We start from the raw sequence: 12,984 nt of genomic DNA, 5'->3' as shown, positions 1-12,984 counted from the left end.
CTTATTCACCTGGTTCAGGTACATGTTTGTCTATTGTGAATCGCACCCCATTTCCAGGGGTGGAAGCCTCCCTTAACCTCTCTGGTTTTGAGGAACAGAGATAAAGTAAGGGCTAAGCGTAGGACACAATGTATGTTGTAAATTTGCTCAGGACGGCTTGTCAAGATTGTTTTACAACATTTTATTTTGTTCCATATGTGTTACTTTATTACATGCTGTAAAATTGCAATTGTCATAATGCCTTCTTGATACACCCACTGACATCTTTGTGTCTTAGTGACTGTTTGTTTTTTATGTCGGGAAATTTTTTTCTTTTTCAATAAAAATTATCTGATTCCAAAAAAAAAAAAAAAAGAACATTAGGTTAACCAGGAATCACTCACTCTTCGTGCAACAAATTCTGCCACAGAGGCAAACATTATTTACTATTTCATCTTCTTTGCTGTTCCTTTATATTTTACTAATTTCCGATTTTTGGGGAGTTTCCACCTCACTGACAGCAGACAATATACCATCCTTGTTACAGATGAAAACTGTAACTATATACTGAGCTGAAGCAAGCTGAGAAGCTTATGGCACAGACAGTGCTACTCTTCCAGACAGAAACTGCTCTAAGGCCCCTTTCACACATGCTGTCCGTTTGTCCGTTTTTCATCCATCCGTTGACAGATGAAAAACGGACATCAATGCATCTCTATGTAAAAACGGATGACAACTGATGATCATCAGTTAACATCCGTTTTCATCCACTTCCGTCAATGTCCGTTTTTTTGAACGGATGAATGCCCTATTTTTCATCCGTCAAAAAAACGGATCGGACGAAAAACGGATGACAACAGATGAAAAACGGATGTCAACGGATGACAACGGATGAAAAACTGATGTCAACTGATGACAACGGATGAAAAACGGACGACAACGGATGAAAAACGGATGAAAAACGGATAACAACTGATGAAAAACGGATGAAAAACGGATAACAACTGACGAAAAACGGATGAAAAACTGATGACAACTGACGAAAAACTGATGAAAAACTGATGAAAAACTGATACATTTGACGTGACTGAACTGATGAACTGAACGGACTGTATGTGTGAAAGGGGCCTAAGGCTTCTTAACGAATGGTTTATTCCTGCATTTAATTCCTTGACTTTGCAGCTTATCAGTGTCACCTGCTTAAAGCTGATTTCTTCTGAAAAATGTATGAGCCAACTTTAGAAAGTTCAAACACAAGAGATCACACAATAAAAAGGAGCACAGTACAGAACACTTGGCACAGATCACTAGCAGTCAATAATCTAGCATACACATGGCAACCACAAACTCGCAAAATTAAACAGTAACAATTTTTTTTTTACAAATGATACAGACATCCTCCTCACATGAACCAACTTGCATATTTTTTTCTACTCACTGCAGGGGACCACATGTTGATTACTATATTTTATACATGGTGTAATGGCGTAGTCTCAGATCCCACCGCTGCCACCTGAATGCGGTCATGGCACTCCCAGCCTCACCCTTAGGATTGCCACCTCATCTCTTCAAAACTGAACACATATTAATTACACAGGTTTTGAGGCTAATTTAATTGCAGATAAAAAAACAAGCGAGTTTAATTACCACCTCAATCAGCCACAGAACCTGTGTAATTACAAGCGGTTCTTCAGTCATTTTTTCATCTTTCCATCGAATAAATCTTCTGCCCTTGTTGTTTTAACTTTGGATAGTAAAGCATTTTTTTATTTTTTTTTTCTGCCAGTAAATACCTTATATAGCCCACTTCCTCTTTCTTGTCTCATCTTGAAGGGATGAGTCATAGGAAAGCCAATGAGAGCTGCAGAGCTGGAGGGGCCTGGATGAGGGCGGAGATAACAGGAGACTGCAGAGATCCTTGTCTATTCATCAAAAGAGGAGAAATGTGCAGGAAAGCAGGTGTGTAAGCATGTATGTCTCTATATGTGGGTGTGTATATATATATATATATATATATATATATATATTCTAAACCAAGAGTGTAGTACAATAAGATCTGTCACTACTGTTACTCACTCACCCAGCGCTCTTAACTGTTTTATATATAGCTCAAATGAAACAATACAATCAATAAAACCTTGTCCCAGGTACAGCTGCTGCTATAAATAGATAACTAACTGATATGTCACATGTGTTAAGCTTCTCAGGTATCTGGAATGAATCCTCCTGAAGAGCAAATCACTCTAGCAGCGCTGCCTCTCTCCATGCAGTGCTACTGTTCCTCTGCCTTCGGTTCAGGATTGTCCCGCCTCCTGCTCTCGCTCTGTGTAAGGTCAAAATCAATTGTTGATTCCTTCCTTTTAACTCTGGCAGGATCAATAGGTTATATATCAATGCTCGAGTACTGTATCTCACTCGTTGGACACACTGAGTAAGTGGGAGTGGTGACATTCTGATTCCTGGAAGTGTGGGACACAATGGAACCAGCGATTGGAATATTATAAAGGTGCATTATACAAGTCTAGTCGGTGAGTGAGCATTTCCTAGGGAGCGGCACATGAGGTGTGGTGAAGGCGCATGCTTTGGATATACTAAACACATCCGTGGAAAGAAATAAGAATCTTTGCTATTTTAGAGACTGTGCACTTTAATAATATTAAGTTTGGTTTTCAAGAGACTGAGAATTCTCTCTGGGGAATAGAAGGATGCTAATCAGCGCTGCTAGTGTGATTTGCTCTTCAGGAGGATTCATTCCAGATACCTGAGAAGCTTAACACATGTGACATAACATATATTATATACACAGTATTTCACAAACGTGAGTACACCCCTCACATTTTTGTAAATATTTTATTATATATTTTCATGTGACAACACTGAATAAATGACACTGCTACAATGTAAAGTAGTGAGTGTACAGCTTGTATAACAGTGTAAATTTGCTGTCCCCTCAAAATAACTCAACACCTAACTCAACAGTCTAAACTGCTGGCAAGAAAAGTGAGTACACCCGTAAGTGAAAATGTCCAAATTGGCTCAAAGTGTAAATATTTTGTGTGGCCACCATTATTTTCCAGCACTGCCTTAATCCTCTTGGGCATGGAGTTCACCAGAGCTTCACAGGTTGCCACTGGAGTCCTCTTCCACTCCTCTATGATGACATCACGAAGCTGGTGGATGTTAGAGACCTTGCACTCCTCCACCTTCCATTTAAGGGCACCCAACAGATGCTCAAAAGGGTTTAGGTCTGGAGACATGCTTGGCCAGTCCATCACCTTTACCCTCAGCTTCTTTAGCAAGGCAGTGGTCATCTTGGAGGTGTGTTTGGGGTTGTTGTCATGTTTTAATATTGCCCTGCGGCCCAGTCTCCAAAGGGAGGGGATCATGCTCTGCTTTAGTATGTCACAGTACATGTTGGCATTCATGGTTCCCTCAATGAACTGTAGCACCCCAGTGGCGGCAGCACTCATGCAGCCTCAGACCATGACACTCCCACCACCATGCTTGACTGTAGGCAAGAAACACTTGTCTGTGTACTCCTTACCTGGTTGCTGCCACACACGCTTGACACCATCTGAACCAAATAAGTTTATCTTAGTCTCATAAGACCACAGGACATGGTTACAGTAATCCATGTCCTTAGTCTGCTTGTCTTCAGCAAACTGTTTGCGGGCTTTCTTGTGCATCATCTTTAGAAGAATCTTCCTTCTGGGATGACAGCCATGCAGACCAATTGGATGCAGTGAGCGGAGTATGGTCTGAGCACTGACAGGCTGACCCCCCACCCCTTCAACCTCTGCAACAATGCTGGCAGCACTCATAGGTCTATTTCAAAAAGACAACTTCTGGATATGACACTAAGTACGTGCACTCAACTTCTTTGGTCGACCATGGCAAGGCCTATTCTGAGTGGAACCTGTCCTGTTAAACCGCTGTATGGTCTTGGCCACCGTGCTGCAGCTCAGTTTCAGGGTCTTGGCAATCTTCTTATAGCCTAGGCCATCTTTATGTAGAGCAACAATTCTTTTTTGGGATCCTCAGAGAGTTCTTTGCCATGATTTGCCATACTGATCTTCCAGTGACCAGTATGAGAGAGTGAGAGTGATAACGGCAAATTTAACTCTCCTGCTCCCCATTCACACCTGAGACCTTGTAACACTAATGGGACACATGACACCGGGTGGGAAAATGGCTAATTGGGCCCAATTTGGACATTGTCATTTAGGGGTGTACTCACTTTTTTTGCCATCAGTTTAGACATTAATGCCTGTGTGTTGAGTTATTTTGAGGGGACAGCAAATTTACACTGTTATTCAAGCTATACACTCACTATTTACATTGTAGCAAAGTGTCATTTCTTCAGTGTTGTCATATGAAAAGATAGAATAAAATATTTACAAAAATGTAAGGGGTGTACTCACTTTTCTGAGATACTGTATATGTATATATATATATATATATATATATATATATATATATATATATATATGTGTGTGTCTGTGTAAATCCAGGAAAAGAAGAAAAGAACAGGCAGCAGCTTCAGCTGCCCACAGTTAAAATGCACTGGCTAGGCCACTCCAGGACCTTAATCTGCTTCTTCTTGAGCCACTCCTTTGTTGGCATGGCCATGTTTGTCATGCTGGCATACCCAGCCATAAATTTTGTATGGCTCAATTTGCACTGGATCCACACCAAAAACGTGCTGGACCCTTTTTTTTTTTTTTTGTCTGCACTGGAATCAAATGGCACGGGTGTTCAGACCCATGCGATCCGACTCCATAGGATTCTGCATTCTGCTAACCAATTTGGGGATGTCATTAATTTATATTGACACCCGCAGCGATTTGCAGAGCAGAGGCTGAACTGTCTGCAATTCTAATGGGTGACACTGGTGGGGGGAACTGCACAGAAATCGCTGCGGTTCCAGCACCACATCAGTGTGAACTGAGCCAAAAGTTTGCCATACACTGATCAAAATCTCTCTGGTCCAGCAGGAGTTTGGTCTCAGCAGACATTTCTTTATTCAAATTTTGGTGAAGGGCCATATTAAAAAACTCTCCATCAATCAGAAGCTGCAGCTGCTGATCAGTGTTTTCAGAGAGCGGCGGGTGCTGCTGTCAGAATACAATGTCTCGACAAGGGGAGATTCCTCTACCCACCATGTTTGTGTGGATGGAGGAATCTGTTAGTCAGCTCAGTAGTAAAAATCATCTATTTGGTAAATATAGCCAAGGCTTAAAACATCTAAATATTGCTTTAAATGCTCTTTCTCATCCGCCATTGTGGTGACAGGGTTTACCTGGCTCAGTATGTCGTCCCACAAGACCTTTAGAATTAAGAGGTTTCTCGCCAAGAAGCAGAAACAGAATAGACCAATCCCACAGTGGATCAGAATGAAAACTGGCAATAAGATCAGGTATAACTCCAAGAGAAGACACTGGAGAAGGACCAAGCTTGGCCTGTAAAAAGCGGTGTCCATGGAAGCTGGGCATCCTGTGGGTTACTTGCCAAGACCCGATCAACACCTTATACAGTTATTTTGTAGCAGTATCTGCTGTTTCCAGTTCAAATAAACATAAGATCTACACTTGTAAAAAAAAAAAAAATATTGCTTTAAATGACTATCTCAGTTGTGTTATCTTTTATTCAAGAATGTCAAGCCAACTAGTTGTACCACCTCAAGGGATCCATTACCCCCAAAGAGTGCTCTATCTGAACTCCGCTTACACTTTTAGCTCAGTGGAATAGAAATTACACAGAAAGTGAAGATCTACATTAGCTCAAATAATTAAGGACTGTTTCTTGCTTTGAGGCTGCCCTTAGCAATACAAGCAATTACATCCTAAATAACACTTTATTACTCTGTCCCTTCAAGCTAGAAATGCCTCTTGAACATTTTAATGAGCAAATTATTGAAAACAGAATAATATCATCATTAATGCTTGGGAAAAACAAACAGTGATTTCAATTAAGACGTACCAACAACTATGCAAGTACTTTGTATATCTATACAGTATATGGGGACTACAAAACAAATCCATTACTTTATTGGTCCACTTGCATCTGTATTAGGTTAGCAAATCTGTTTTCTTCATATTGGCAGTGGTTAGCGGTTAGCATTTAGACCTTGAAGCCCTGGGGTCCTTGGTTCAAATTTCAGCTGGAACACTATCTGCATGTGCATGTTCTCCATGTGTTTGTGCGGGTTTCCTCCCAGATGCTGATAGATTAGGCCCTTTCACATAAGGGTTTCTGATCAGATCTGCCTGTCCGTTTTTTAGGCAGACTGGATTGGATGGTCCATTTATCCCTATGGACAGGGGGGTGTAAATGGACATGTGTTCGTTTACATCCACCTATCTCCGGGTCTGATTGGGTTCACTAGTGGAGCTTTTCCACTGCATGGAACCGAACGGTTCGGCTCGCTTTTGCGCTTTTCCACTGCATGGTACCGCATGGTACGGTGTTTTTTACGGTTCGGTACGGTACGGTACGCTTTTCCACTGCATGGAACCGAACGGTATGGCTCGCTTAAACAGTACCACCTCAGTTGTGGTTCCAAGAGGGCCGTACCGGTACCATATCCCACAATCCTTTGCATGCAGCCTTGACTGTTTGTCACTAGTAGCCACTGATTGGTCAGAGAATCGTTGTTATCCCACCCACTTACTATTAGTGGAAAAGCAAACTGTACCAAACCGTTCCAACCCCGTACCATGCGGTACCATGCAGGGGAAAACCAAACCGATCCAAGCAGGGCCGAGTGGAGCTGAGCCGGTACTTGCAGTGGAAAAGTGCCATAGGTGGAATGGATCGGAGGTAGTCCTGAGTAAACAGATACCAGAGTCAGTTTACTCCTAGCTGCCTATAGAGCAGGGTTTGCTCTGTGTCCAATCTGCAGAAACTGAGTAGGCACGGATGGGTTATCCCCCTCCTCTCTACTCTGATCAACAGAGGATCTATGGGCTGATTCCCTGCTAATTAGAACTGAATCTGCTCTGTGTGAAAGGGGCCTTAGCTGGCCATACATTATACAATTTCCTTATTCAATTTCCTTTAGATTTACCTTCAACTATGTAATGCAAAGGCCTGACTGATTGCATATAAAATGAAAGTGTTTAGGTTTGACCTCATATTATAGGTGGTTCCTGGGTTACAAACAAGATAGGGACTGCAGGTTTGTTCTTAAGTCAAATTTGTTTGTAAGTCAGGACAGGTACATTTTTTAAGTGTAGCTCCAACCAAAATAATATTTAGGTTTTTTGGATAGCATAGGGAAGGGTTAACACTCCTGCACCATTTGTTTTGCTGTCTGTACCCCTGTTCAGAAGATGTCACTCCACTTTCTGTCCCTATGACAACTGGATTTTGAAAATTTTGGGTTGTTGTGGAAACCAGGATTAGTGATAAAGCTTCAGTGGAGGAGACACCTTATTCCCATGAGAACTCTTACAGGAGGGAATTTCCTTTCATAGAGGTAGATTTCTCCTCACTTCCTGTTGTCTCCCTCTGTTTGTAAGTAGGAGTCATTTGTAAGTCGGATGTTTGTAACCCAGGGACCGCCTGTATACGGTTTTGGTAAATCTAAATTAAGATTGAACAATGTATGGCCAGCCTTAGTCGACTCATCTTTAAATTTGCCCTAGTATGTGTGTACAATGTCCCTATGCACATGTGCTATCACATTGTACATGTCAGTCCCTATCCCCAGAAATTTTGGGGGTGGGATGAAAAAGAAAGACCTGGCAACCTACCTTGTTATAAAAAAAAAATGACTAAGAAAATTCTATGAAAAATGACATTTAAGCATATCAAACAAGATGCCCGGGGAGCTGGCCTATAGTATTGCTGAGGGACAGATAAATACTGTACATGTATGCATTCTTCATATATGCCCAAATCTGAATAGAACAAGAAATATATAGTGAATCCTTGTTAAGTAGTATGTTGCTCCCTTGTGGCAGCAATCCCTACAACCTCCTATCTGTCAGCACATGTGTATGCCTCATTCCACACGCACATCTGCCAGGCTCAATGACTCAGACACCTTTCACTCCGCAGCCTTATCTATCCTCCACTACATGCCGGGCAGCTGGGAGAGGTGTGATCTTTTCCACAGTAACAATTCAAAGTCAGCCGCTGCCAAGCTGCAGCTTGCCAGTGTCTTCTAATGAGAGCTGCTGCTGCTACAGAGTCATCTGTCATTGGCAGGTGATAAGGATGGTGCTGTGCCCCTAGGGGGATGAATGATACAAATGGCTGCCATTGTCTTGACTCCTGATTGCTAGGCATTACCTTTCTGACTCTTGGCAAGATGCAACTTCTCTAAACTAACCCAGGGAGGATCAGATACTCCTGTGCAGCGGAGTGTAACTGCACCAGCATTCTGAAAATTCAAATCACCGTCCATGGTTTATAGCTGAGTTCCATCATAGCTAAATACACATTGTATAATGGAGCTGGTTTACCTCCTAAATGATCTGTATTTCTGTCCATCTAGTCCTGAGATTTACACAGCTCCATCTGGCCAGGCTGGGGACCTTATTTTTCTATGATAGTTACTAGGGCTGCGCATCTTCACTTACCTCACGATTCGATGCGATTACGATTATTAGGGTCGCGATTCAATACGATGCATCACGATTACTATGGGGACCCTTTTCTAAAGGGGGATCTATGGTGACCCTGCTCTAAAGGCGGATCTATGGGGACCCTTCTCTAAAGGGGGATCTATGGTGACCCTGCTTTAAAGGCGGATCTATGGGGACCCTTCTCTAAAGGGGGATCTATGGGGACCCTGCTCTAAAGGAGATCTTTGGGTAGCCTGGGCCTGCCCTAAAGGGGATCCAGGGGAACTGAGCTCTAAAGGGGGATCTATGGGGACCCTGCTCTAAAGGGGGATCTATGGAATAGATACCCTTTAGTGCAGAGTCGCCATAGATCCCCTTTAGAGCAGGCCAGCATCCCCAGAGATCCCCCTTTAGCAGAGCAGGTCCCCCCATAGATCCCCCTTTAGTAGAGCAGGTCCCCTCATAGATCCCCTTTAGAGCAGGCCACATCAGGTTAGAAGAGTTACCTGATGCTAGTTGTAGTACCGTAGGCCCTGGTAAGGAGGAATGCTGGGCTCTGTAGTCCCCCTGGTTGTAGTATAGTAGGCTCTGGTAAGGAGGAATGCTGGGCTCTGTAGTCCCCCTAGTTGTAGTATAACAGGCTCTGGTAAGGAGGAATGCTGGGCTCTGTACAGAGCTACAGAGCCCAGCATTCCTCCTTACCAGGGCCTGTTATACTACTAGGGGGAATACAGAGCCCAGCATTCCTCCTTACCAGAGCCTGCTATACTACAACTAGGGGGACTACAGAGCCCAGCATTCCTCCTTACCAGGGCCTACTGTACTACAACTAGGGGCACTACAGAGCCCAGCATTCCTCCTTACCAGGGCCTGTTATACAACAACTAGGGGGACTACAGTGTAGTCCACAGGTCAGTATAAAGAATGCAACTCTTACATTGGTGGTCAGTGTAAAGAATGCAACTCTTACATTGGTGGTCAGTATGAACAATGCAACTTTTACATTGGGGGTCAGTATGAACAATGCAACTCTTACATCATTGGTGGTCAGAATTCTAATCTTACAGGCAGTTAAAGAGATCACCTGTGTCATGCTGCTGGCTCTGCCACATGACACTGGCTTGGAAGTATGCAGGCACCATCAGATGGGAGGTCAATCAGCCACAACGCCTGGAAACCACTGGAGGGATCGTAGGGTTCAGTGGACCACTGGTTAAAAATGGCTGTACTACATAAAGAATAGATGAAGCAGCAGACTGATAAACTCATCTCTCTGTCACTCTGATTTCTCCTCCTTTTAGCAGGTTCTTTGCACTTCATTACAACGAATTGTTCTTTTTGCTGTTTCCCCTCCCCCTGTATGTGCTCTGCTGTACAGAGACTGCAAGAGTTTGATTCCTGGTCTTGTTCAGATACTTCCTCTATGTGATATAAAAAGAAACATTTAGGGCTCGTGCACACATGTTCATTTAGCTGCGCTGAACTACATGGATCAATGCATAGATCAATGCAGCCTTAACACAGGGGCACATAAACAGACAACTTTATTTCTATGTGCCCTGTCCACACCAAACAGGTGTGTTGTGGTGCACGCCATAGGAATGCAGCTAGTCACCACATTGAGTTGCAAAAAGTGTGATTTTGTGTTAAAAAGTAGAGAGCACATTGTACACCAGCATGAACCCATTCTAGCACACTGACTGATATAAACATGCCCATAATGATGTATTAATGAATACAGAAATGCATTATTTCAGTCTTTTCTATCTACCTGTAGTTCAGTTTAAACAGTAAAATGAACATTCTGAATGGTTTACAAGATACCAGGCATATACACATGCTGTAGATCAACCATTCTCAAACTCTTTACCACAGTGAAACGCTTGAAATTATTTTCAGGTTTTAGAGGTCCTCCTACTAAAATTATTTAGTGGGTCAGTGGGAAGATTGCTCCTTACATTGATGGTCAGTGGGAAGAATGCCCCTTACATTGAAGATCAGTAGGAATAATGCCCCTTAAATTGATGGTCAGTGGGAAGAATGGAACCATTACATTGATGATCAGTAAGAATAATGCCCCTTACATTGGGGGTCAGTGGGAAGAATGGAACCCTTACACTGGTAAAAAAGTGGGAGGAATGGAATCCTTACATTGGGAGTCAATGGAAAGAATGGAACCCCTACAATGGTGGTCAGTGAGAAGAATGGAACCCTTACATTGGTAGTCAGTGGGAAGAATGGAACCCTTATATTGGTGGTCAGTGGAAAGATAGGAACCCTTACATCGGTAATCATTGAGAAGAATGGAACCCCCTACATTGGTGGTCAGTGGGAAGAATAGAGCCCTTACACTTGAGTCAGTGGGAAGAATGGAACCCTTACATTGGTGGTCAGTGGGAAGAATGGAACCCTTACATTGGTGGTCAGTAGGAATAATAGAAGCCTTACATTGGCGGTCAGTAGGAAGAATGGAACCCTTACATTGGCGGTCAGTATGAAGAATGGAACCCTTACATTAGTGGTCAGTATGAAGAATGCCCCTTACATTGGTGGTCAGTATGAAGAATAGAACCCTTACATTGGTGGTCAGTATGAAGAATAGAACCCTTACATTGGTGGTCAGTATGAAGAATAGAACCCTTACATTGGTGGTCAGTATGAAGAATAGAACCCTTACATTGGTGGTCAGTATGAAGAATGCTCCTTACATTAGTGATCATTGGGAGGAATGCTCCTTACATTGGCGGTCAGTAGGAAGAATGCCCCTTACATTGGTGGTCAGTAGGAAGAATGCCCCTTACATTGGTGGTCAGTAGGAAGAATGCCCCTTACATTGGAGTCAGTGGGAAGACTTACAAACAGCCAAAAAGATCATTGATGTAATTGTGCTGGTTCTGCCAAGCAGTGCTGGTCCTGGAATTATTCAGATAGCACCAGATTGGAGGTCAGTCAGCCAGTAAGGAAGCCCAATCAGCCTCTGCAGGAACCCTGGGCTTTCATGGAAGGCTGGCTGAGAATGACTTCTATGGAATAGAAAGCCCAATGTCCCAGGCTCAGAGGTCCTGGCTTCTTTCCCTGGGACTTCCATAGAAGAGATGTCACCCCTAACCTCTCCTCAGAGATGGGAGCAATGCCTGTCATGGTAAACTCCTGGGCTGCACTGCTAGAAACTTTCTGGAAGGCACACACAGGAGAAGTACACGTCCCACCAAGGACAGGGGACAAGTCCCACACCTCCACAGCAGGTGACATACAGAATAAAGATGACAAGTGCTGGGCTTACCTCCCGTCATAGTCCCCAGCAGCCTTCATGTAGAGAGCACAGGCGAACATTAACCTGAACACTAAATCCATGGTGAGCCAGGAACACTTAGTCACAGCAAGTCTCCGATAAGGGTGAGGTGAGAGGAGCTCCTCACAACACCGCCAACAGGTGACGAGTCCCGGAGTCCCCGGACAGCAGAGGCACGTCTATGTGTGTGAGTGTGCGTGTGTCCTTCTCCCTGCTGGGAGCGCTCTGCCACTCCGCTCCTTCCCTCCCTCCCTCTCTCCCTCTCTCCCAACCCTGATACAGAGTAAGGAGGAGGGGAGGAGTCTGTATACTGAACACACCCCTCACCACCTTCACTCTCCCCACCTCTCTACCTGGAGCTCCTCACCTCACACACCGACCCCTCTCTGCCTCACACTCACCTCACACCGTCTATGTATGGGCTTTACCACATGGGACGCCTTCTCCTCCACTACAAACACATTCCCTCATTCTATCTCTTATTACTGTCACTTCTCTTTTCTCTCATTCTCTCTCTCCTCACTTTTCTATTTGTTTCTCATTTACTCTCTCTCATTCTTCCTCTCCCTCTCACACACACACACATATATCATCTTTTACTTATCAACTCTCATTCTCTATCTCTAATTCGGTCTTTCCTTCTCATTCTCTATCTCTGATTTTTCACTCATTCTGTCTTTCCTTCTCATTCTTTCTCTCACATATTTTTTCTTTATTTCTTTCTTATATTCTTTTATTCACTTTCCCTCTTTTTTTCCATCTTTTTCTTCCTCTGTTTTTTTCTCTCACTTATTCTTTTACTAATTTTCCCAATGTATTCTTTCTTTCTTTCTTTCTTTCTTTCTTATTCTTTTATTCACTTTCCCTCTTTTTCCCTCTTTTTCTTTCTTTCTTTCTTTCTTTCTTTCTTTCTTTCTTTCTTTCTTTCTTTCTTTCTTTCTTTCTTTCTTTCTTTTCTTTCTTTTCTTTCTTTCTTTTCTTTCTTTCTTTTCTTTCTTTTCTTTCTTTCTTTTCTTTCTTTCTTTCTTTTCTTTCTTTCCTTTCTTTCTTTCTTTCTTATTCTTTTATTCACTTTCCCTCTTTTTCTTTCTTTCTTTATTTCTTTCTTTCTTTCTCTCTCTCTCTTTCTCTCACCTTCCCTCT

General features: G+C 42.9%; 2 protein-coding genes across 6 annotated transcripts in view; one reads left to right on the top strand and one right to left on the bottom strand.

Annotated features, from left to right (window-relative positions):
* The window catches only part of NPNT (nephronectin), a 137,428-nt gene extending 125,386 nt beyond the window's left edge, over positions 1-12,042 (bottom strand). For 2 of the 5 annotated variants that reach the window (XM_082256940.1, XM_082256941.1), the window contains exon 1: positions 11,833-12,041. In XM_082256940.1, the coding sequence (XP_082113066.1) occupies positions 11,833-11,903 (71 nt within the window). In that variant the 5' untranslated portion in view covers positions 11,904-12,041. Of the gene's footprint in view, positions 1-11,832 lie in introns of all 5 variants that reach the window. The other 3 variants (XM_082256942.1, XM_082256944.1, XM_082256943.1) reach the window with 2 other exon arrangements.
* LOC309555167 (large ribosomal subunit protein eL39) lies at positions 5,247-5,566 on the top strand. Its single transcript, XM_082257010.1, has one exon. The coding sequence runs from the start codon at positions 5,289-5,291 to the stop codon at positions 5,442-5,444; it is 156 nt and encodes a 51-aa protein (XP_082113136.1). The 5' UTR covers positions 5,247-5,288; the 3' UTR covers positions 5,445-5,566.
* Positions 12,043-12,984: the final 942 nt, after the last annotated feature.

The sequence above is a fragment of the Pelophylax lessonae genome (assembly GCF_965119305.1).
Source record: "Pelophylax lessonae genome assembly, chromosome: 1".
Classification (NCBI taxonomy): Eukaryota; Metazoa; Chordata; class Amphibia; order Anura; family Ranidae; genus Pelophylax; species Pelophylax lessonae.
This window is presented reverse-complemented; position numbering and strand designations above follow the sequence as displayed.

What these genes read in the sequence shown, in the direction of transcription:
- LOC309555167 (XM_082257010.1), top strand. Translation starts at nt 5,289, where the DNA reads ATGTCGTCCCACAAGACCTTTAGAATTAAGAGGTTTCTCGCCAAGAAG.